The sequence below is a fragment of the Amphiura filiformis genome, chromosome 17 (genome assembly GCF_039555335.1).
Source record: "Amphiura filiformis chromosome 17, Afil_fr2py, whole genome shotgun sequence".
In the NCBI taxonomy this organism is placed as follows: domain Eukaryota; kingdom Metazoa; phylum Echinodermata; class Ophiuroidea; order Amphilepidida; family Amphiuridae; genus Amphiura; species Amphiura filiformis.
Genome location: NC_092644.1, coordinates 13,145,489 through 13,166,219, shown reverse-complemented (window position 1 = coordinate 13,166,219; position 20,731 = coordinate 13,145,489). Strand labels below are relative to the sequence as shown.

General features: G+C 37.4%; 2 protein-coding genes across 4 annotated transcripts; both read right to left on the bottom strand.

The window, feature by feature from the left end:
- Nucleotides 1-904: 904 nt before the first annotated feature.
- Nucleotides 905-9,195, bottom strand: LOC140136950 (patched domain-containing protein 3-like). Its single transcript, XM_072158604.1, has 3 exons — nucleotides 8,683-9,195; nucleotides 8,172-8,334; nucleotides 905-3,660 (listed from the first exon to the last, which is right to left on the bottom strand). The coding sequence occupies exons 1-3, from the start codon at nucleotides 9,193-9,195 to the stop codon at nucleotides 1,919-1,921; spliced, it is 2,418 nt and encodes an 805-aa protein (XP_072014705.1). The 3' UTR covers nucleotides 905-1,918.
- Nucleotides 9,196-9,197: 2 nt separating this feature from the next.
- LOC140136951 (patched domain-containing protein 3-like) lies at nucleotides 9,198-20,098 on the bottom strand. 3 transcript variants are annotated; one of them, XM_072158606.1, is made up of 2 exons: nucleotides 19,812-20,098; nucleotides 9,198-9,654 (listed from the first exon to the last, which is right to left on the bottom strand). In XM_072158606.1, the coding sequence occupies exons 1-2, from the start codon at nucleotides 19,871-19,873 to the stop codon at nucleotides 9,198-9,200; spliced, it is 519 nt and encodes a 172-aa protein (XP_072014707.1). In that variant the 5' UTR covers nucleotides 19,874-20,098. The 3 variants fall into 3 exon arrangements, with proteins under 3 accessions (XP_072014707.1, XP_072014706.1, XP_072014708.1); XM_072158605.1 differs by lacking the exon at nucleotides 19,812-20,098 and adding an exon at nucleotides 17,808-18,043; XM_072158607.1 differs by lacking the exon at nucleotides 19,812-20,098 and adding an exon at nucleotides 15,356-15,422.
- Nucleotides 20,099-20,731: the final 633 nt, after the last annotated feature.

Sequence of the window (20,731 nt, the reverse complement as noted above, 5' to 3'; positions counted from 1 at the left end):
GCCGTAACACGACACAATCTTGCCTACAACGCCCCGTTCGAATTCGCGTCGAAAAAAATCGAAATTTGTTCACTTCTTCTTGTCTATACGAGATCAAATTTTAACCCCCAAAATGGATTTTATTACATGTCGGACTCTACTTGTTCTATTAGGATACTTTGATTCGTTTCATAACATGATAAACATAATATTTTTCTGCATTTTATAATGCGTTTTTTTGTCATTTTGGAACGTCATTTTTTGCTACCAACCACAACGTAATCGCCTTACGGTAATTCCACGATTGACCAATTCACAATAGATTTCACCCTCTAGAGGGCATAATAACCGATTTTCGACTAATGTAGCTTGCCGTTCGCGTTCCCGTGTCACGTTTCACGTAAATTTCACAATCTCTCTATTATTACAGTTGGTAGGCCCTACATACGCTAAATAGAGACATGATTTAGACAAAAAAACTCAATTCGGCTGAAAAGTGAGTTTAAGCAATATTCTTAAACACTTGAGAATGTTTCTGCAATCTTATTGGTTCTTACCCGTGTGATATGACACGATATCACACGGGTCAGCGCGTGTGCATCGACGCGTTACGCGTACTCGCTATTTGAACCAATCGGAGGCGCATAGCAACAACGGGACTGATCGATTTTAAGCCCTAGGTATAATTCCTTGCAAAATGTAGGATTTAATTTGATTAAAATTTGTAATACTTATGATATTTTCATTTGAATTAAAGAATGAGAATAAAGGTATTGTTTTTAGCCGCTGTCGTGCATCTTATCGTCTCATATAACCCGGGCGACATCATTTTTGGCGTCGCCCGTGTTATATGAGACGATAGATGCACTCCAGCGGTTAAAACAATACCTTTATTCTCTATATTATTAATATCGTTGCATGGTGATTATATGCCTATAAGAGAAACCGGCAACATTTCATTAGACATTAACAATATTAAACAAGTACATATTATAATTGCATTGATTGACATAATCTTAAACTAGAATACTATAGTATTATTGCCACGTATATTTAATCTACTATACATTGGTTCGCCTCAAGTTCTGTAGTGACGTAGGTGCGTATTTGGCTGGTCGCACTATGGAATCGCGCGCGTTAAGTTATACACGCGTACAAGGGCGGTATGTTAGCACGCTTGCAGCCCAATGGCGAAAAGCATTAACGTCACTACTGACTTGAATTGAACCAAAGAATTCCTATTCCGGCGCGCCGGCACAGGTACCCCTTCGCCAAGGTACTTGGTCGGTACTATGCAATATCAAAGGAGTACCAGTGTAGTACCACTGCTGGTGAGTCCTGTGCAGTAGCAGCATTTGTAGGACCTACTGTGCAGGTACTCTGCGTGAACTAGTCGGGTACCTTGGCGATGGTGTACCTGTGCAGGTGGCCGCAATAGGAATCTTGCAGTGTACATAAAGGTGAACACGACAAGTCGGCAACTGCTTTTGGATACTCCTCGGTCATGGCATGCTCATATTCATTTTAAAATTCAGATTCAGCCCAAACACTTGACAGCTCTTGACAGTGCAGTACCGAAGCGACTCCTTAAAGATGCAAAACTATGGTCTCAGAAAAAGGGTTCTATGGAACCCTCAAGGTTCTGTAACGTACCACAACGGGTTTAGTCAAAAATGGTTTTGACCCTAAAAGGGTTCTTCCCGTTTAAAGAACCTTTTCTTAATGGTTCCATAGAGGATAAAGAAGGGTTCTTTAAGGCCTTTTTTAGAACATTTTTTCTGAGAGTGTATGGTTTCTTTTGAGAGTATTATAAACTAGAGTGTATAAATTTTTGCTGCTGATTTTGGGCAATGCTCGGGAGGAACCGCGTTCTCGCAAAACGTGTTGCCGTGTCGACATGTCGCACTCAAAGATAAACGTCTACACAGCGAAATACATTTTACAGTACAATAACGAAATATAAAACTGTACTCATTGTACAGGAAGCTATAATATAGTCATATAAAAATATATCTATTTTTAAATAAAACTCAACTTGGCAGCTCATCTGAAGTTCATCATCGTCATATGGTTTGACTTTTGTCTTCGGCCCCATATACTCAACTGGAGAATTATCCGCGTGAGATGGTCCTAATACGGATAAAATGACCGGGAGAAAGACTAACCCATGAGCTATTCCGAACAAGATCACTAACGTTAAGGATTTAAAAAACACTCTGAAGGCGTAGTGAGATGAAAATGCGAACAAGAATATAGCAAACATTGTTGAAAGACTCCCTTGAACTATGGGCATACCGACAGAGTACAAGGCATGAATCACACGGTCTCTTCTCGTCCCTCTTGCCGACACAAATGCCGACGTTATATGGATAGTATAATCGACGCTAAAACCGACGCTGAGAATTAAAGTTAATAGCGACATACTGTGGAGATTGACATCCCAAAAGGTCATGTACCCGACGACTCCGATGAGAATAGAGACGACGGCGATTGTCACCCAAATACAGCAAGTTACACTCGGTATTAGGAGGAACGAGGCGAATATAATTGACGCAATAGCTAGCACCATGTTTTGTACTGTTGTTGGTATGACAGCTACGAATTGATCGAAGTAAACAAAGGCGGGAGAGTACGCAATGGCGGGAAATTCGCAATCGTCGGCGACTTGGCGGGCTTTTAACATCATGGCTTTTTCATCTTCTGAAGAGAACAAATTTTTACCCATGACGAAGTATCGCGAACTTATAATCGACGTATTTGTCTCGTCAAAAACGATATCAAGTTTAAAAGGCTCAAAAGCGGGTATCTGTAAAAATTGTTCACGCAGTATGTCCAAAAACATCTCTTTCGTTATATCAGAAATGTCGACAAGCTCCAAGAACCTTTTATACTCATGAAGCCACGATATCGTTAGACTCGAATCGTGAAAATGTTCATCCTCTTGTAACTTAGTCAAAGTTCTATTGATAACATCCTGAGTATCCGCTTCCCAGTAGTTCTGTTCAGTCGCGATAACAAGACTGACAGCAGGTTCATAGGTCTTAAAGTACTCATACTTAAGGTCTAAAAACTTCGTCGCCTCCGACCCTTCACGGACCAAATTTTGCTCTGTCAAGCCTTGTTCAACCTGAAGACATCCCCAGATTGCAACACCGATATAGCCAAAGTAACATAACATCACTACCACTTTAATCCACGGATTCATAATTATTGGTCCAAAAACATCGCGGAAGAAAGTCATGAAAGCATGATCTATTTTACCGTCCGACTTTGAGGTTCCCTCCGACTGCTCCGAGTACTCAAACTTTTCCGTTTTTAAACCAACCTTTACTTTTTCCTGTTTCTCAACATCAGGGGCGGAGTTCCGTATTCTTTTCATTGTAAAGCAATGCCGTCCTTCCGCTTCTCGTTGACCGGTGAAAACCATACAAGCCGCGAAAAAAGTAATCTGGTAAATATAGTCAAAAACAACGGCCAGCCCAGTGTAGAAGCAGAACGTCCGCACTGATAAGAAGTCTGAAATGCCACCGATCATGAACGCGAGCGTATCTGTGACGGTTGTAGCCGTGATAGACATGACGGCATCGGCAAGCGATAGGGACATGCGATGTTCGACGGAAAAGTTGACATCAGTTTGTCTCCAGGCTGCTAACATGATGAAAGCGTCATCTAGACCGCGACCTGAAAAGAGACAAAAATAATTATGAAGATATTCCTCAGATATTGAAATAAAATATTGCTATTGCTTGTTTGTGAACCTGTTAATTCGTTAATATCTTTGTCTGTACATTTTCAATAGCTATATTTAATTTCGTAAACTGCGTCCATCCATTCCATTCAGAACGTCTAGCGCCACCATTTATAAATTGAGCGTACTCACTTTTGTAACTATGCCATCTATTGAAACCGAAACTTTCGACCAATCAAAATCAATGATGTACATGGCAAGCCAGTGACGCCATAATATGCTCGAAAGGTAAGTGAAAGATCAAATACGAAAAGGTGACCTGATGAACGCACTGACAACAATTCAATTTCTGAAGTCAAGAAGTGTTAAGTCACTGGGCCGTTTTAAAGATCGACAGATTCACATAAGGCCAAGAAGAAAAAAAAAGTTTGCTTGTCCATAGGTCACTTTCAGAAGTTGGGTCGGTCGATTAGGGAAAAGTTTTTTTCCGTGTCTCTTTCTTTCAGGTACCAAAAGTAAAATGCGAAGTACCTTGTTTGTATGCAAAACCTGAGACTATTACACCTGAATAATAGTCTCAGGTAAAACACTTACTATAACCATAGAAATTCACATCAAAGACAAATGCAAGGTAAATCTATTCAATTTGACATGTACAAATGTCTGACAGACTTAAGTTAAAATACTGCATTTTTAACCCAACAATGTTTTACTTGTGTAGACGCTGAGGATGATAATGGCCCAATAATTATATATCAGAAATAACAAGGGTTTGGCGATATCAAGGTGTCGTATTTGTGCAAAGCAGCATAATATTAGGAAAAACCGCCCAAGACTTCCAAAACCAAAATTATCATCATAAATAGTCGACAGTCGTGATGTCTGTTATTGGTTTTTTTTTCTCTCAAAAATCTCCGTGCATTTATATGGAATTAAGAAGCATTTATGCTGACACGTCATATTTAACCACTGCTTAACCCTAACATTTTAACAGAGGTAAACCCCTAACGGAACTCGAATTAGTTAATATTACTCGAGTCGAGTAATAGATAAAAGGATTATAAAGGAAATACGCTAAGGAGCCTCATCCAAGGGCCTTTTCCTGTTATAAGTTGATAACAAACTGTATTGTTAAACCCACTCAATGCTGATATCCAAGAATTTCCCAAGTGAAAAAAATCACAACATTTTCACAAAATTAAGACTTAATTTCTCATGTTCGTGATGAACTTAGAAACAACATGTAATGCATTTAAATGAATAAAATTATAGTTGCAGTGCTTCTTGACATGCATGCACTTTTAACACAGCTACAGTTTATTTGAATAAAATTGTTGACTTTAGAAACGCTTGCTAAACTTTAGCCGTACATGGTACAGTAAAGTATTAATCATTATTGCAAGTATTTAATCATAGCGGTCAAGAAACTTTTGCACCTATTTAAAAGTTTGTCATAACTTTCGCTAGCCAGTTCAACAAACTTTTAGACCTACTTCAATAAGGGTGAACAAACTTTTAGCTGTTTCACAATAATAACGAGCAAACATTTTACGTCGGGTATTGTTTTGTGTGCTAATAAGCTTTCTCCTGTGTTTGAGTTTTAAAAGAGGTTGAAAGAAGCTGCTCAAGAACAATGAAAATTGATGTAAAGCCTGCACAAAAGCAACACAGATGTTATAGATTGATTAGATTCGCCTATAGCTTCAGAACTTCCACAATATTTTTGCATAGAAAGAAGGATGATTTATTTATGCGCATTTTCATACCCCATGTCAAATATCGTTTAATATTAGCAACACATAGTGCCTTTGAAGAAAAATACCCAAATTTAAAAGTTGCCGTTTACAGCGATCAATAATTTGTTATTACGCAACATGGCAAGCATAATTTGTGATTTCACACCACCAAATAGAATTATATGGTTGTGCGCCCTTAATTTCAATTCTCAGAAAAACTCATAGACAGCTAAAGTAAGCATTAAAATGAGCGGAAATTTGCATAATTTTGGCAAAATTTTGATTGGTCATAATTAGTAATGTTAAATACTGCAAGTGTGCCACAGATGGAAGAGATTAAATAAGTTTAATGATTTTAAGCAGCCTTTTCTTTACAGAAACACTGACATGATTTTACATGTAGAATAGGCAATTCCCGGACATCGTAGGCTTCGAGGGCCAGAGTCTGATTTGACTGGTGTCAGATCTTGTGGCACGAAAAACCCTCCATTATCTTCGCGCTGACTACAAATCAATCGCTGCAACTTTTAAATTCCGAGTAGGCCTATTTCTCTTTAAAAGCACTGCTCTATATATAGTTAACATTGAACGAAATTGGACAAATGGGGTATCAAAATGAATAAATCATCCTTTTTTCTATGTTGAAATATTATGAACACAATTATTAGTTCTCACGATATAGGCGTATTCATATTAAACAGCTGCGTTACTGTTTGTGCAGTCTTTATTTCGTTACTATTAAATTTTCATACATTTTATATGCATTTCAATGCTATACCCAGTCCCAGGGCATATTTCAAATACTTGATCTAGGTGGCCATGAGGCCGGGTTGACTAAAGTATTGTTGGTCAAAGCAGACAAAAAGATCGATTTTCATTGTCTAAATCAATGTATTTGATATTTTGCAGAAATTCAGTCTACAAAATAATCATACTTTGAAAACTCGCTGGTTTATTGTTGTGAGTTGTACGTTTTATAAAAGTGATGTGGTTTCAGCCCCACGTGGTATGTTTTCCCATCGTTTTTCAGGAAAAAAGCAGAGAGCTCCATTTTTTGTCTTCAAATCTTTTATTTTAGGCTTTATATTGCTGAATATGTATTTTTAAATAATTTAAAAATGGCATAATTAAAATTTAAGTTAGGTTTGCAGAATGTACTTTTTTAACAGGGAAAAAGTTTAAAGCAGAAATTGCGAAAAACTTTAATCAGATCCTTAAATTGAGGTCATATTAACAAAAAGAAATGTTTCACCTGTCCTTCGTTCGATGGAACACATTCAAATATTTGTGCAAGCTCAATGACACATAGGCAAACCACAGTACAAATAGAGCATAATTTATTATAAATTTGGAACTGTTTGTTTCAATAGTTGCCTAGCGGCCAGTACCGGTATGTAATATATGTTACCCAAATGTATACCATGTTTGTAATTTCATACATTAATGTTTTCTTCTTCCTTTCCCGAAGGACAGGTTTTTGTTGTGTTAAACCTGTATTTTAAAATGCAAATAGCAAAATAATGACATTATTTTGCATGCATGGTGCGAATACGTATAATCCGTATACATATTTATTTATCGCGGTTATTGCAAATGTTACGTGACTCATCAAAACGTGATTGGGCTACTATTATAGTTTTTGTCAGTATTGTCATGTTTGTCACAAAGGCCCATGAGTAAAATGAGACTTTTTGTTACGTAAAAAGGAGTGGCACAAGTAAAATGTCGAGATATTAGCGCTAGAAGGCCATATCTCCAATAGCTGCCAGACAGAGGTATAATCCCGGGGGGCACTCAACTTTGGAAGTGACGGTATGTGCCTGTCAATAGGCCCCCTCTTTTGAAGTCGACTATACCCGATGACCCCCTTTTTTTAAAAGTCATACCCGATGACCCCCCTTTTTTTAGTTGCGGCTACCCAATGACCCCCTTTTTTTGGTTGTGGCTACCCAATGACCCCCTTTTTTCTAGATTTTCTAGAAGAGCATCATCCAAATGCAACAAAATAATGCCGAAACTTTCAAATTTTGCTCCATTTTTTCAAAATTATGCCGAAACTTTCAAAATTTTGCTCCATTTTTTCAAAATTTTCTACTCGATGACCCTTTTTTGAAATCTTATACTCAATGACCCCTTTTTTTCAAAAATATTATACCCAATGACCCCTTTTTTATTTTGTTTGTACCCAATGACCCCCCTTTTTTTTTTTTAAATAACGCTTTGTTACCGATAGGCCCCTACTTCGCGACACCGGTAGGCACATCCCCGTCACTTCTAAAGTTGAGTGCCCCCCATTTCGGGGGTATAATATAGGATGCATGCAGACATAATTGTCTATATGGCAGCTAGTGTTGGTAGCGCCTTCCACTAACCCGTGATGGTTCAATATTTTTGTTCAACTTGTAGTTATAACTTTTTATTACAATAAACAAAACACCAAATAAAATTAAGAGAAAATTTAAACAATTTTTAGTAGGCCTACAACGTCTAACTTTTGTATCGTAAGCAAAGGGATATTTTCATCATCCCAATTTGGGAGCGTAGCGATAAAAAAAAATCAGGTTTTTCATGCTTTTTAGCTCTTTTAGTCGAAAAGGTCCAAATTGTGGGAAGAAGGTCCACTTTTCAGTTTTCACCCACTCCCTCAATATAAATCTGCGAACGAGACATTGCTCTATAAGGGGTTTATTGAGACAGTATGTATTTCAAAATCAAAAATATGCCTCGAGTTGAATTCTCTTTTAGATTTTTTATGTCATCCAACTTACCAATAATTATAAATGGCATTGCAGCCGCCATATCCACAAAGGGCACTCCAAAGAAACACAGTAGTCCTGGCGCGGACAGCATTGCCAGTAGGGTTGATACTATGGCTGCGATGGCCAACCATGGCTTGCTACGAACAGGGTCCTTCATCATACAAGATCCAACCTAGACGATATCATAAAAAATTACCTTTAATTTGGTGCTTTATGTCATACTGTTGGTTTTTGAAGTGTTTAAAAGTTGGACTTTTTCCTACTTGAAACTTTTGAAATGTTTTAAAACTTGTATTGGTATATTGTATTGGTCCATATGCACAAAACTAGTTTTAGATGACTGAGGAGGAGGATGGATGAAGAGGATGATGACTGAAGAGGAGGAGAATGACTGAAGAGAAGGAGGATGTCTGAGGAGGAGGAGGGAGAGGGAGGGAGGGAGGAGGAGGAGGGAGGAAGAAGAGGAGGGAGGAGGAGGAGGGGATGCAGAAGATGGTAAAAAATAATGGTTTATGCTTACCGTAAATACTAGCAGCAGGGTCGATGCAATTGGGAAGAGCACACATGATTCGATGGTAGCCGCTTTCACTTCGTCATCGGCAGTTCTGGACGCAAAAGATATCGCAGATATACCTTCCCAACCTGCTGACATCTCCTGCACACCGTGTACGACGAAAGTCTCAAACTCAGCATTGATCTCAGCAAATTCATCGTCCGATTTGAGATAGTAGAGAAGTCGGAATGCCGTAGCTGATTTGACGGGTGAAAACTCCGGCTCAAACTCATCTTCGTTCCATAGCTCGACACCACCTAACTCAGCACCAAGAAAGCCGACATTGCCATCGGGTAAGGACACATAAGGATAGGTGGTGTTGTTTTCGACGAAATATTTCGGATCATCTTCGTATAAAGTTAGTACATAGTTCGCTAAACATGTACCGTGCCACATGATACAGAGATCTTCATACTCGTATTCAACCCCTTTATACGCTTCTATATGATCCTGCACCATCTGATCAACATCAGAAGCCATCTCTAAGAGATCTGACGTAAGAACAGTCCGATCATCGTCTCTTGTAAAATCACTTGCACATAACGACCAAGCTCAGTCAATCTCGCAGGTGTCGTGTGCGATTCCCACGACACCGATGCAAATAACTCTTCCACGACTTTTCTCTCCGTTTTTGCTTGCCCGTTTATTGGTGTGTACAGTTTTTCCTGACTCGTTTCTACGGTTATGAAAAAGAAACCTATAGCTAGACCCATGCTGACGAAGATTGGAAGTAGAAACATCGGCCATGGATGACGAGCGACGATTCGACCCCAAGCGGCGAAGAGATGACGAAGACGACGTTCGATGCAGTCGAAAGGTCCGCATGAGTTGCAGCAGGTTTTCCCGCGAGTTTCTGAGTTACTGTCAGGGTCTCTAATTTGAACTCGTGGTCCTGGGTTTGTAGTTAGCTCTCCCATGTGTACATTGACTTCATCAAAACTGAAATAGAGAAAAAAGAAAAGGGGCTATAGGTTAAATATGAGCATAACTAACATTATGTTATTCGGTACTTATTTGGAGATCTCGTATACATCCACGGTGCATGGGAATACCGTAAAAACTCGATAGTTAGCATTATGTGATTACTATCGAGCGCTTTTAAACACATGAAATTGTACCAAAGTCCGGCGCTTTACCAACTGAGCTAATGGGGTTGAGACACACATTTTCAGTTTACTTGTTCGTATTTAACTACGTGTATCGATGATTTGCTGAAATCATTTTCACGTTTGTGGATGGGGCTCTTCATTTTTGCATGTTTTAAAAGCGCTCGATAGTAAGCACTATGCTAACTATACGTACGGTATAAATAATGTAATAGAATCTTCGTCTTTTCGGGATGTGTTCTGTTCTGTTTTCTAAATATTGTAATATTATATAACATTTTTAGAACTGATAACGAGAAGAAAAGACAAGAATCTTCTGTGTTACTTGGTGAATGTATTTTCTGACATTAAATCATGACGAAATGTTGAGTCAAAATAGGGTTCATCAAACTGTTTTTGGGCCACGTACTTCGAGCATAAACCCGATTGTTATCAGTCTCGTATTAGTAGTTATTATTAGTACCATGCATTTAAATCATATTATGTAGACTATGTAATTGCACGTTACAAAATAGTTCAGCAAATACAAAGCAGTAAAAAGTAATGGTTCTAAGAACATGAACACTCTCAGCAAAAAGGTTCTAAAAAGCCTGAAAGAACCCTTTGTCCTTTATAGGGAACCCTCAAGAAAAAGGTTCTTGAACACTAAGTTCTTTAAAGGGATCATTCAAGAACCATTTTTGGCCTTATAGAGCCTTTTTGGTTCGTTACAGTCTACCGTTGAGGGATCCATATATAGAGGACATATTTTAGAACCTTTTGCTGAGAGTGAACAAATTGAAAAAATAAATCTTAAAAAGTTCATTAAGTATACATGTACAGGCTGTATCAAAATGATTGGTACCCATTTTGATGTTTATTGAAAACATATGCCAGATGCAGTTTGATCAATTGCATGCCCTATTGATTTGTACATAAAGCGTTCGAACAAGAGAACTAGCGCCGTGCTTACCATTGATTAGCACATTTATAAAGGAAGGTGACCCGATATATTTGGAAAATCGAATTCTTTAAAACTTATGTATAACATAAAATGTCATCCCTTTCAAGCATTCATGCAAAAAGAACAGTCGTGTAAATGTTCCTTGTAAATGTGACTAATTCCTAATGGAATTGCTGACATTTATACAGCGTGATACTGGAAGTCTACAGTGTTTTTCATTAACGATAACCATCACGATCCTGTAAAAATGATATCAAATGAAAGATCCTATTTTTCTCATAACATATTGACATTATTTTGTAGTTCCAAACTGGTGTATTTGCGAAGATATCAAAAACTGTTAAATTAGTCTCAAACGTGGTAGCATATATTATACCACAATTGAGACTAATTCAACAGTTTTTTAATGATTTCTTCGGAAATATACCGATTTGGAACGCCTAAATTCAATATGTTAAGAAAAATATGACCTTTCACCTTAATCACCTGATACCAAAATCTGCATTTGTGTTGGGGTAAAGTGGGTGATGAGGCTGTCAATCAGGTTACCCACCTTTAAAACTAGTGTCGGGCTTTCATTGAAAAGAACATAAAACTGTAACTTTTAATTTCGTTCCTTCCTTATAACCACGATCGTAAAAATCATCAAAATTCAGATTTTGGTGCCTTTGATGCTAGTTGATTAGTCAAAAGCCACGTATTTAAGACAAAACAAGCATTTACATGTAATCTGTAATTTATAAATTCAGTAAATTGGCTACATGTATTTGAGTGGGGGGGCTTCAACTTCGGCAACACCGTACAGCTGTTTTCTTTGTTTTTTGACACATTTTTCATTTAAAAATACCAAATGACAGTTTGAATGACTTATCCTTTACTTTTAAGCAATTTATAAACACTAGCGGGACACCCGCGCTACGCGCGGGTCCCCGCTAGGTGAGTAAATGGGAGCGTTCACTAAAACGGGAGGAATTACTGAACAGGTAGAATCATTGAAAAGGTAAATTTCATTTATCTGAGTCTGACCCTCGTTAAGCCTAAGTTTCCATTTTAGTTTCTTTCTTTCTTTTTAGTTTCTTCTACATGGGCCAATTTTGTTCCAATTTTTAAAAACATTTTGCTGCTAAGCTTGCAAATTTCCGTTACCATGTTTTTTATTTACTCAATCCCGTTCCCATTATTTTCTAAATCTGTCCTTTCTTACATTTCCCTGTTGACTTGCCGTGATTTCCCGTTTTCATGTTATTTATTTAGTTCTGTCCTCAGTTTAATAGCTTTTTTTATTTAAATCATCTAATTTTATTAGATTTTATTATTCTTTCCTTCTTTAGCCTATTTTATTCCCGTTTTCATTTTCTTACTGTGACTAACTATAGGCTATTAAACCCACATACTCGTAGGCCTACCTGTTTGTCCTCATTTTGTTTTCTTTTTTAATTACAGTGGGCCTACCTCTTCATGTTGTTTGTACTTTTTAACACACATCTTTTCCCCGTATTTATTACGCCTACGGTCGGTCGTTCACCCGTATTATCATTCATTGCGCGACTCTGCGTCGTTTACGCGCGACATGGCGTAGTGCTGCGTTACCCGCGCGCTATCGCTGCGCTACGCGAGCGGCTTGGCATTAGATACGCCCGTACGACGCGCACGGGCTAGCTTGACAACTGACTCCCTTTTTTGTTTACCCAGCATAGCAACGTACCACATTTTCACTGATTTTGAGGCCAATTCTTGACCGTTTTCAACCAAATAAAGTTTAAACACGTTCCCGTATATTCATCGATCTCCCGTATGAATTTGGTGACATTTGGATCGAAACTGACGGAGCCTTTATATCATACATAGATAGATAGATACATACAACATTTCCCTATTTATAGTAAGATTTGTTTACTCTTGCGCTGGGATCACCGAATATGGGTCTTTAAATCGGACTGAGCTAAGGAGTACAGGTATTGGCTGGCTGCTGTTTTAATTTTGACATATTTTGTCCTTGTTTAGGATACACAGGCAGTGACAGGAGTGAACATATTAAACTGGTATGTTTTCTTCTGCGCATTGTATATTATTTCAGAGAGGAAAGTGCTTGAAAGAATTTATGAGTCGCATTACAACATGCCTAATGTGCGTGAACCAAAACGTAATGATGGTACATGTAATGATCTTGCACTCTGAGATCCGATCTTGGGGTCGGCAGTATTATTAGCATAGCATCTAGACACAAATGACATATAATAAATCAAGTCTTGAATAAAAACCAATGAATCAAAGAACCAGTGAATTATCACATCATGGAAGTACAAGTACTTGTACTTCCATGATCACATAATTTAGCCTGGCTTGAGCATATTTTTGTTTGAGCCTGGTCCCATCAGGACACTGCAAGCGTGTCTCCACACGGAACAAACAAACAAACATGTATATAGAACGAATAAATGTTATAACTCTAAAGTAGACCTGTACATTTTTGCTGGACTCGGAAATGGACAGCATGTTATATCTGTCAATTCATGTGGAATAGGGCTGATGCTCACCCATATGTTGGATCGAACTTTGCTCCAAGACCAAAATCTTTCTCTTCCTGAAGCACATCCAGGTTCTTTCTATTACTAGTTCCATCAGACATGTTGTATGTGTGAGGGTCTTGTCAGTTGTCGTAATGCATAGTGCCACAATTGGGGACATTGAAACCAAGCTGCCATCGGCCTGACCAATCACTAACATCATCCAGATCTCTTAATTGCAGCTTGTTGCAGTCATCTTCATCTTGAACATGTTTAAAGACCTTAAGTGTCATCAGCAAAAACCTTTAATAACGCAACTCTGTAGTGCATCAGGAAGATCGGTGATGAAAACCACAAACAAAATTGGTCTCAATACACTGCCTTGCTGAATGCCACTAAGTACAGGGTGTAACAATAAAATTTGTACAATATTGAAAATAGTATGACACAAGTATGCCGCCTATGTTTTGGTTTGATATTTATATGTCTATCAAGATAATTTCTTTAGCCACCAGATAAACTTTGTTCCAATAAGATCGTAGGTATACAAGTGAAGATATAGCCAATTATATAACCTAGTCTTAAAACCGCATGGGCCACTTTTGTCTAAGTGTTACAAAAGTGACTGAATAGAGTTGAACCATGGACCAGTCGGACGGTGCTCTTATGATAGGTCGATTTAAACAATGGGGTATTCGAAGTGGTAGAAATGATTACATAATAGAATATCTCCTTTAGTTTTTGAAAGTAACAACTAAGCACTGACATAACAACCTCATTTACTACAAAATCGCGACTCCAGCTCAACACCGTCAACCCCAATTCACGTTGGAAGAGCGTATTTTTATGGTTGTGACATTCGGTAGCACATGGAGTCATGAGAAACCATAAGATTGTTTATAGCTCATTTTCCAAAGTCACGTCTTCCATCAAGACATACAATTACATATAACTATAAGAAGTATGATGGCGATAGTGGTCGCCCCAGAACAGCTAGAAAGAAGCCCAGCTGAACTTAATTTCAATTTTTCATTGTTTTGTACTTATGGGTGCAAAAACTGTTCTCAGTTTTACCAATGATATCTCAGGGATATGAGAAATTACTTTATGTATAAGATAATTTGAAAGAAATTTCATGACTACATTTATAGATTTTAAAGAAATATCATATTATTATTAAGGTCATGTTAATTATATGAAGAAACACCACTTATAATTCTTTTGTGTCAGTTCTTTGATGTTAAATGCACGATAAGCACAATCTACGCGGTTCAAACTTGATATACGCTAACATGGCAAAAGTGGCCCAACACGTTTTCTGGACGATTTAATTAATCGAACATAACTTTTGAACCCAATCTAGTAAAGAAACCAACTAAACGTCTTCTTTTAGCCAAGATATTACTGATTTTATTGCATATCACATTTGTGCCGTAAATCTTTTAGTCTTTTCCTGAGAAGTCAAAATGCAATTGTACAAATTTTATTGTTACACCCTGTACATTGGTCCATATGATGAAGATTTTCCATTCACCAAAACCCTGTTTCAATGTATAGCTCGCTTTTGATCTTACAACCGGCTTGCAACATTGCCATGAGGGAGTTATTTGTGTAACATTGCTGAAAGTTATTTAAAAGAAGCTGTTTTTGTTCTCTAACCATGCTAACAAATACAATCGTTTTGGATTTTAGTAGGCCTGTGCCATGGGCCTAAAATGGCCTGTAATATATTTTTTATTTATAGATTCTTGAAATTGTGTTTAATAATATCATTCTGTGTGTTAAAATTGTTAAAACCAGATTAGTAGGCCTATTAATTAAAGATGTTAATGTTGTTTGCTTTTAAAACGTAATTTGTACAATCACAAAATGCGATGGCGATAAATTATATTAGTAGAGAAGATCATAGCAAGACAACAATTCAAATATCACTATACACAGTAACATGTAGGAGTCAAAATCTACATGTAGCCTATTAAAAATTGCCTACCTTAAAAATAGTGACTAATTGATAGGCTTACAACTCGTAAGCCGCACTGATGCACTCCAGAAACAACTAAAGCCAAATTACAACCAAAACTTACCTATAGAAATATTCCATTTCCATTTTTTCATCAAATTTTTCGTCTTGTTCACGGAGAACGCTGTATGATCGCGAGAATAAAAATCTATCAATAAAACCTAGCCTTACCATCCTTCGAAGCTAAAGAATGACCTCATCGATATTCAGAACTAATTCTTCTGATCATAATTTAATGTTAAAGTTTGTTAACCTCCCTGGAAAATAATAAAGGATCGATGATGCCGGCAAAAACCCTGGGTAAACATACATACGAGGCCGGCAAATATCAATATTCCAAAAATAAAGGTATTGCAAATACAAGAGCTTACAAGTCATGTGATTTCTCCTCTTCCAGCTCATCTCTGCTTTACGTCATCGTCAGTGGGTAAAATTGTTAATGAAAGAAATGTTTCACGAGACACACGACAATAAATATAATGTGTAGACTTTTCAAAGACGTCATTAAAGAGATGACCATTATGTAAAAGTGCTGCGGCAACAAGCGGATTCAACAAGACTGCTTCAAGTCTAATATCGTAACCATAGCACACTGACGCTCCTCAGCACGCGATGATAATGCGGACGCGAACTTTTACTGCGTAAATCTGAATTTTTTCTCCATCGCTGAGCGACGAGCGATCGGTTTCTAGCGAATGAGGTAGCGCGCATTTTGTTGCGTCGAGAAAAGCGCGCTACCTCATTGGTTAAATACCAATCGATCGTCGCTCAGCGATGGAGTATAAATTCAGCTTAACGCAGTGGAAGTTCGCGTCCGCATAATCATTTTACAGTCTGATTATGACACTCAGCCGAATGAGCCCGCATCTCACCAAAAATGAGACCGCATCATTTTTCTCTACCGATTTTAAAATATTTTTGAAACACAAAAGTGCATCACTAATTTGGCATAGGCCTACTCCCTATTCCAGAAAAATACAGAACTAATTTTTGAATTAAAAAATATTAGGCCTATCCTGTTTTGTCACATGATACATAGCTAAATCCGAATCCTTTAGTTAGCGATTTTTATTTTTAGTAAATTTTTGGAAATAAGTTGGTCAAAAATTGTCAAATCAGCCGGCTTTTAGGTAAAAAAATCATTTGCATCAGCAGATAGGCGAGGTCTGCTTGTCCTCCCTGTTGGTAGAGAGACAGTCTACAGTGCACGGCCCTTTTCAGATCCGCCAACCCTTTTAATATTAGCAGATAGGCAAGGTCTGCTTGTTTTCTGTTGACACATGCAGAGCAATCTTCAGTGAACAGCTAGCTCTTTTCAGAGCCACTAAAAACGTTTACATTAGCAGATAGGCGAGGTTTTAATTCTGTGGTTCACTGTCAAAGATCTTTCAGTTAATTGATGGGCATGTGTTCACTGTTCATCACAAGGAACAGTCTTCATCCGTGAACGGCTATTTTCAGAGCAATCAGTAGGCAACTTCATCCTACATGTTTCATACTTAAGTACTTTATCCTGAAGAAGTCCAGAGCTATACTCCTGACTGTAGTAAGGGTTGTTTTTCTCAGCGAAGATAATATTTTAGTAACAAAAACCAACTCACATGGTGCATAAACCAGTCTGTGTCCCAAAATTTAAAACAAGTGAAATGATCAATTGGTTTTGGAGTTGGCGTTTACTTCTTGGGAAACCTGTATGGCATAATGTATGGGCACTATAAATTCAGCATTTGTTGCCAAATAAGTAACATGTAACATACCCAGCAAACACAAAACGTTTTCGACATCATTCGCAAAAGGTTATAAAAGGTTGTCAGAAAACGTTTAAATGTCGGGTTATATAAAGGGTATATTAAGAGTATAAAACGCTTTCATAACCTTAAAAACATTTTTGATAATCTACTGCTCAGCAAACAAAATGTTTTACAGAAAACGTTTAAATGTCGGGTTATATAAAGGGTATAAAAACGTTTTAATAACATTCCAAAAACATTCTTGAAAACTTGATACAAAACATTCTAAACAGAATGTTATTTTGGGGTTGAAAAAATATTTTGCGAAAATGTTTACCCAAAATATTTTCAATAACGTTTTAAAACGTTTCCATGACCTTTATATAACCCGACATTTAAATGTTATTAAAAGGTTTTGAATAAAACATTTTAAGAACATTTCTGTGTTTGCTGGCTTCAAATATTTTGACATAATGTTATTTAAGTATTGACACAATATTTGGCAAAAATGTTTGCAAAAATAGTTTACAATAACATTTTATGAAAACATTTAAAAATATTGTTGTAGTGTTTTCGTACAAAACGTTTTAAAACGTTATCATGACCTTTATATAACCCGACATTTTAATGTTATTAAAACGTTTTTACCTAAACCAAAAGCCATAATATAACTTATTTAAAACGTTTTTAAAACGTTTTTGTGTTTGCTGGGTAGAGGGTTCTAGCTTTAATCCCTCGATATAGGCCTAAACACTAAAACAAAATTAATACGGAAAAAAAACTTACTTTCTCGGTATATAATAGATCGCTCTGTGTGGATCTGTTCCCATATGCCACGACTGCGAGGAAGTCCTAGATGATGATATTGCCATCATCTTGAATTATTAAATATGATCTGATCACAAGTCCAGCACGAGCACTCGCGATACAAGCCAGCACAAGAAAGTCTGTGGTCTGTCAGAGATGATCAGAAGTCATGACGCTCCATATCCCATGGTAATGAGTCGCAGATCAAACATGCATGATTGCATTTACATGATTTATGACGTATGTAATTCACTCCATAGATCTTGTGAGCTCTTGTATTTACTTCTTGCATAATTATTTGTTCGATTTTCTTTCTGAATAGCCGGGAATAATCAGTGACCTCCGAACTATTCACAAACCAGCATAAACAAAGACACTCCCGTAAAATAATCATGATTCCATCAGGCCTGGATATGAGACAAATATCCCCCATAAATCTTGCATTCGGAACTATAATTAAGCTATATTTATACAGCACAACCGATTAAAACGCAGGCCTTCAAAAACGCGTTATATGAAGGCTTATGATTAATCATACTGCAGTTACTGTCCGTTTTCCTATACACAATACACAGTGCTCTCACCATTGACTCGTGACCTCTACAAATGATGCATGTTGGAAGAATGGACACTTGCCTAGTTAACATCACTGTGTGAAAAATAACCAGCCAATATTTTATTTATTCTCCAAAACTTCTAGCAAATATATTTCTCTAACATGACCTAAAATTACAGCTAGGTTAGATGTTCAGAAATGGTCGCACTTTTGTAAAATATGAGTGAGGGCAAGGCATATAGCTAGCCAACTCCCCGTGTTAATTGAATGGAGATTTGACCGAAAATATTGGTATCGGACCGCTCACTTCTGAAGGATGCCACAAAACGGTAAAAGCTACATTTAAACTATTCTAAATAGGTTCTAGAAAATATAGTTTTGTAACATGTCCTAAATTTTTAGCTAATTTAGATGTTTGGAGAGGGTCGCACTTTTGTGTTTTAGGAAGGATATGTAAACGACAGATAACACCAAAAATATGAAGAAATTATTTCCAAACCGTGTTAAGTCAACAATCATTATGTTGCTCATTTTGAAGAATGCTGGTTAACAAAAAGCAGGTCTTTGTCTCATTTCGGGAACAAAGGCACACATACCATTGTTTCCTTTCGTTTCCTTTATAATCGGTTACCCAACTGAAGCTATAATACCAGCTTTATTGCGATGTCGTACATTGAAAACAGACACTTGTGCACAACCAGAGAAGATCTGATTTAATCAGTTGAGCTGCTTCAATGAGTGTTATCTTGGTTTAATAGCTTTTAATGGGGTTTAAGTCCTGCAAAGGTCGAGATGAATTCTACTGTAGACATGACTGCATCATGTTGTTGGACTAGTAAATGAAAATATTCGATTTTATTTTTCCTATAACCCGCGCTCACGTTTGGATTTTTCCGCCGCATTTGAGATGCCAAAATTCCAAAACCATTCATTATTTTATATTTTGTACAAAAATGTCAAATCTTCACCTGACACACAGATATTACATTTTGTCATCAATTGCAGTTATTAATGGCCAGGCCAGGGCCGCTTTTGGACCATTGTGGTGGTCAGTCATTTCTTTTGTTCCCGGCTTTTGTTTTAAAATTTTAAATCTATGGTTTACAACACAACTGGCATGAGGGTCACATTAGCGCGCTAGGTGTTAATGAAATGGTCGGGGTTTTTTTTGAATAATGAAATGCTGCAAAATAATGAACAATGAAAAAGTTGCCTTATTATGGTTTAACAAAAATGTTACGGGAAACATAATATCGACTTTCATTGGCCTTAACATGCTTAAAAAGCAAGTAGCCTACAAAGTACCGATGTGTCGTTGATTTACATTAGGATGCATGATGATTTATAGACCTACAGCATGACAGATAGGCTAACACCCGGTAGCGAGTGTTTTATTTTAATCGTAAAAGAATGTACAATGTACTTACTGGCAAATACCGGCATTGGTCGCACCGGCATTTGTGTTGCCTCCTTCCTGACCCTTCCCCATAGTAAATAGCTGTATATGAGAGTTCTCTGGTAGAGTTCCGTTCGCGGCTTCTGCTTTCTAGCAAACTGACACTCCAATTTTCTTGTCTGACTCAAAAGTTTGTTCACCGGTCGTGTTGCCGCGTTGGAAGCAAGATTGAAAGTGATAACTTTGTTGAAATGACGACATTGACATAGGCCTAAAATATTAAGGCATCAAAAGTTCAGTCACGATGACAAGGTTGCCAGTGCAGTATCATCCCAACCATGGAAACGTTTGAACGAGTATTAATGTTCTTCTGATCCCGGGATTTTGCTGTCTACTTAATGCTACAACTCTATAAACCACTGTACCACTTTAAGAATTAGTAATTAACTTTGGCCTTCCGTTGACAAGTGAAGGGCAAACGGAAGTTTAATTGGGCTTATCGTGCCGAAGTTCAATACCAAACCTGGAAAGGGACTTTTGCAGGAACTTTTGCACCGACACAGCCAGATTGGGCAACCTGTGCGAAACCAAGTTCCCGATTCAAAGACTGGCAGCATGACAGATCATCAAAATACACGCACCAATTACGACAAGCTAATTTTCCGGTGATTTAATTTCCGCTACATTCCCGGGCTACATTGATATGTTGATATCTATCATTGCAAAGTTGCTTTCATTCAAAAATCCCTATAATATTATGATTCTTGACTACGAGGCTAGATCATTGCCTATAAAAAGTTTGTTGCCCTTTCAATATGAAGGATATTGATAGATCGATTCATACTACTTTTAGTTTTTAATTCAAACAAATGACCATGAACAAAGAATTCCAGGTGCTGTGTTCATTGTTCAAACGCGTGTAATTCACATTACCACATAATTAATTGACCA

Coding starts and splice junctions, on each gene's coding strand:
- LOC140136951 (XM_072158605.1), bottom strand. CDS start 17,896: ATGATGGCAATATCATCATCTAGGACTTCCTCGCAGTCGTGGCATATG. Junction 9,655..17,807: donor ATCTATTATATACCGAGAAA/GTAAGTTTTTTT, acceptor TCTCTATTTCAG/TTTTGATGAAGTCAATGTAC.
- LOC140136950 (XM_072158604.1), bottom strand. CDS start 9,195: ATGGCTTCTGATGTTGATCAGATGGTGCAGGATCATATAGAAGCGTAT. Junction 8,335..8,682: donor CCCTGCTGCTAGTATTTACG/GTAAGCATAAAC, acceptor GATATCGTCTAG/GTTGGATCTTGTATGATGAA. Junction 3,661..8,171: donor AATGCCATTTATAATTATTG/GTAAGTTGGATG, acceptor GTCTCTTTTCAG/GTCGCGGTCTAGATGACGCT.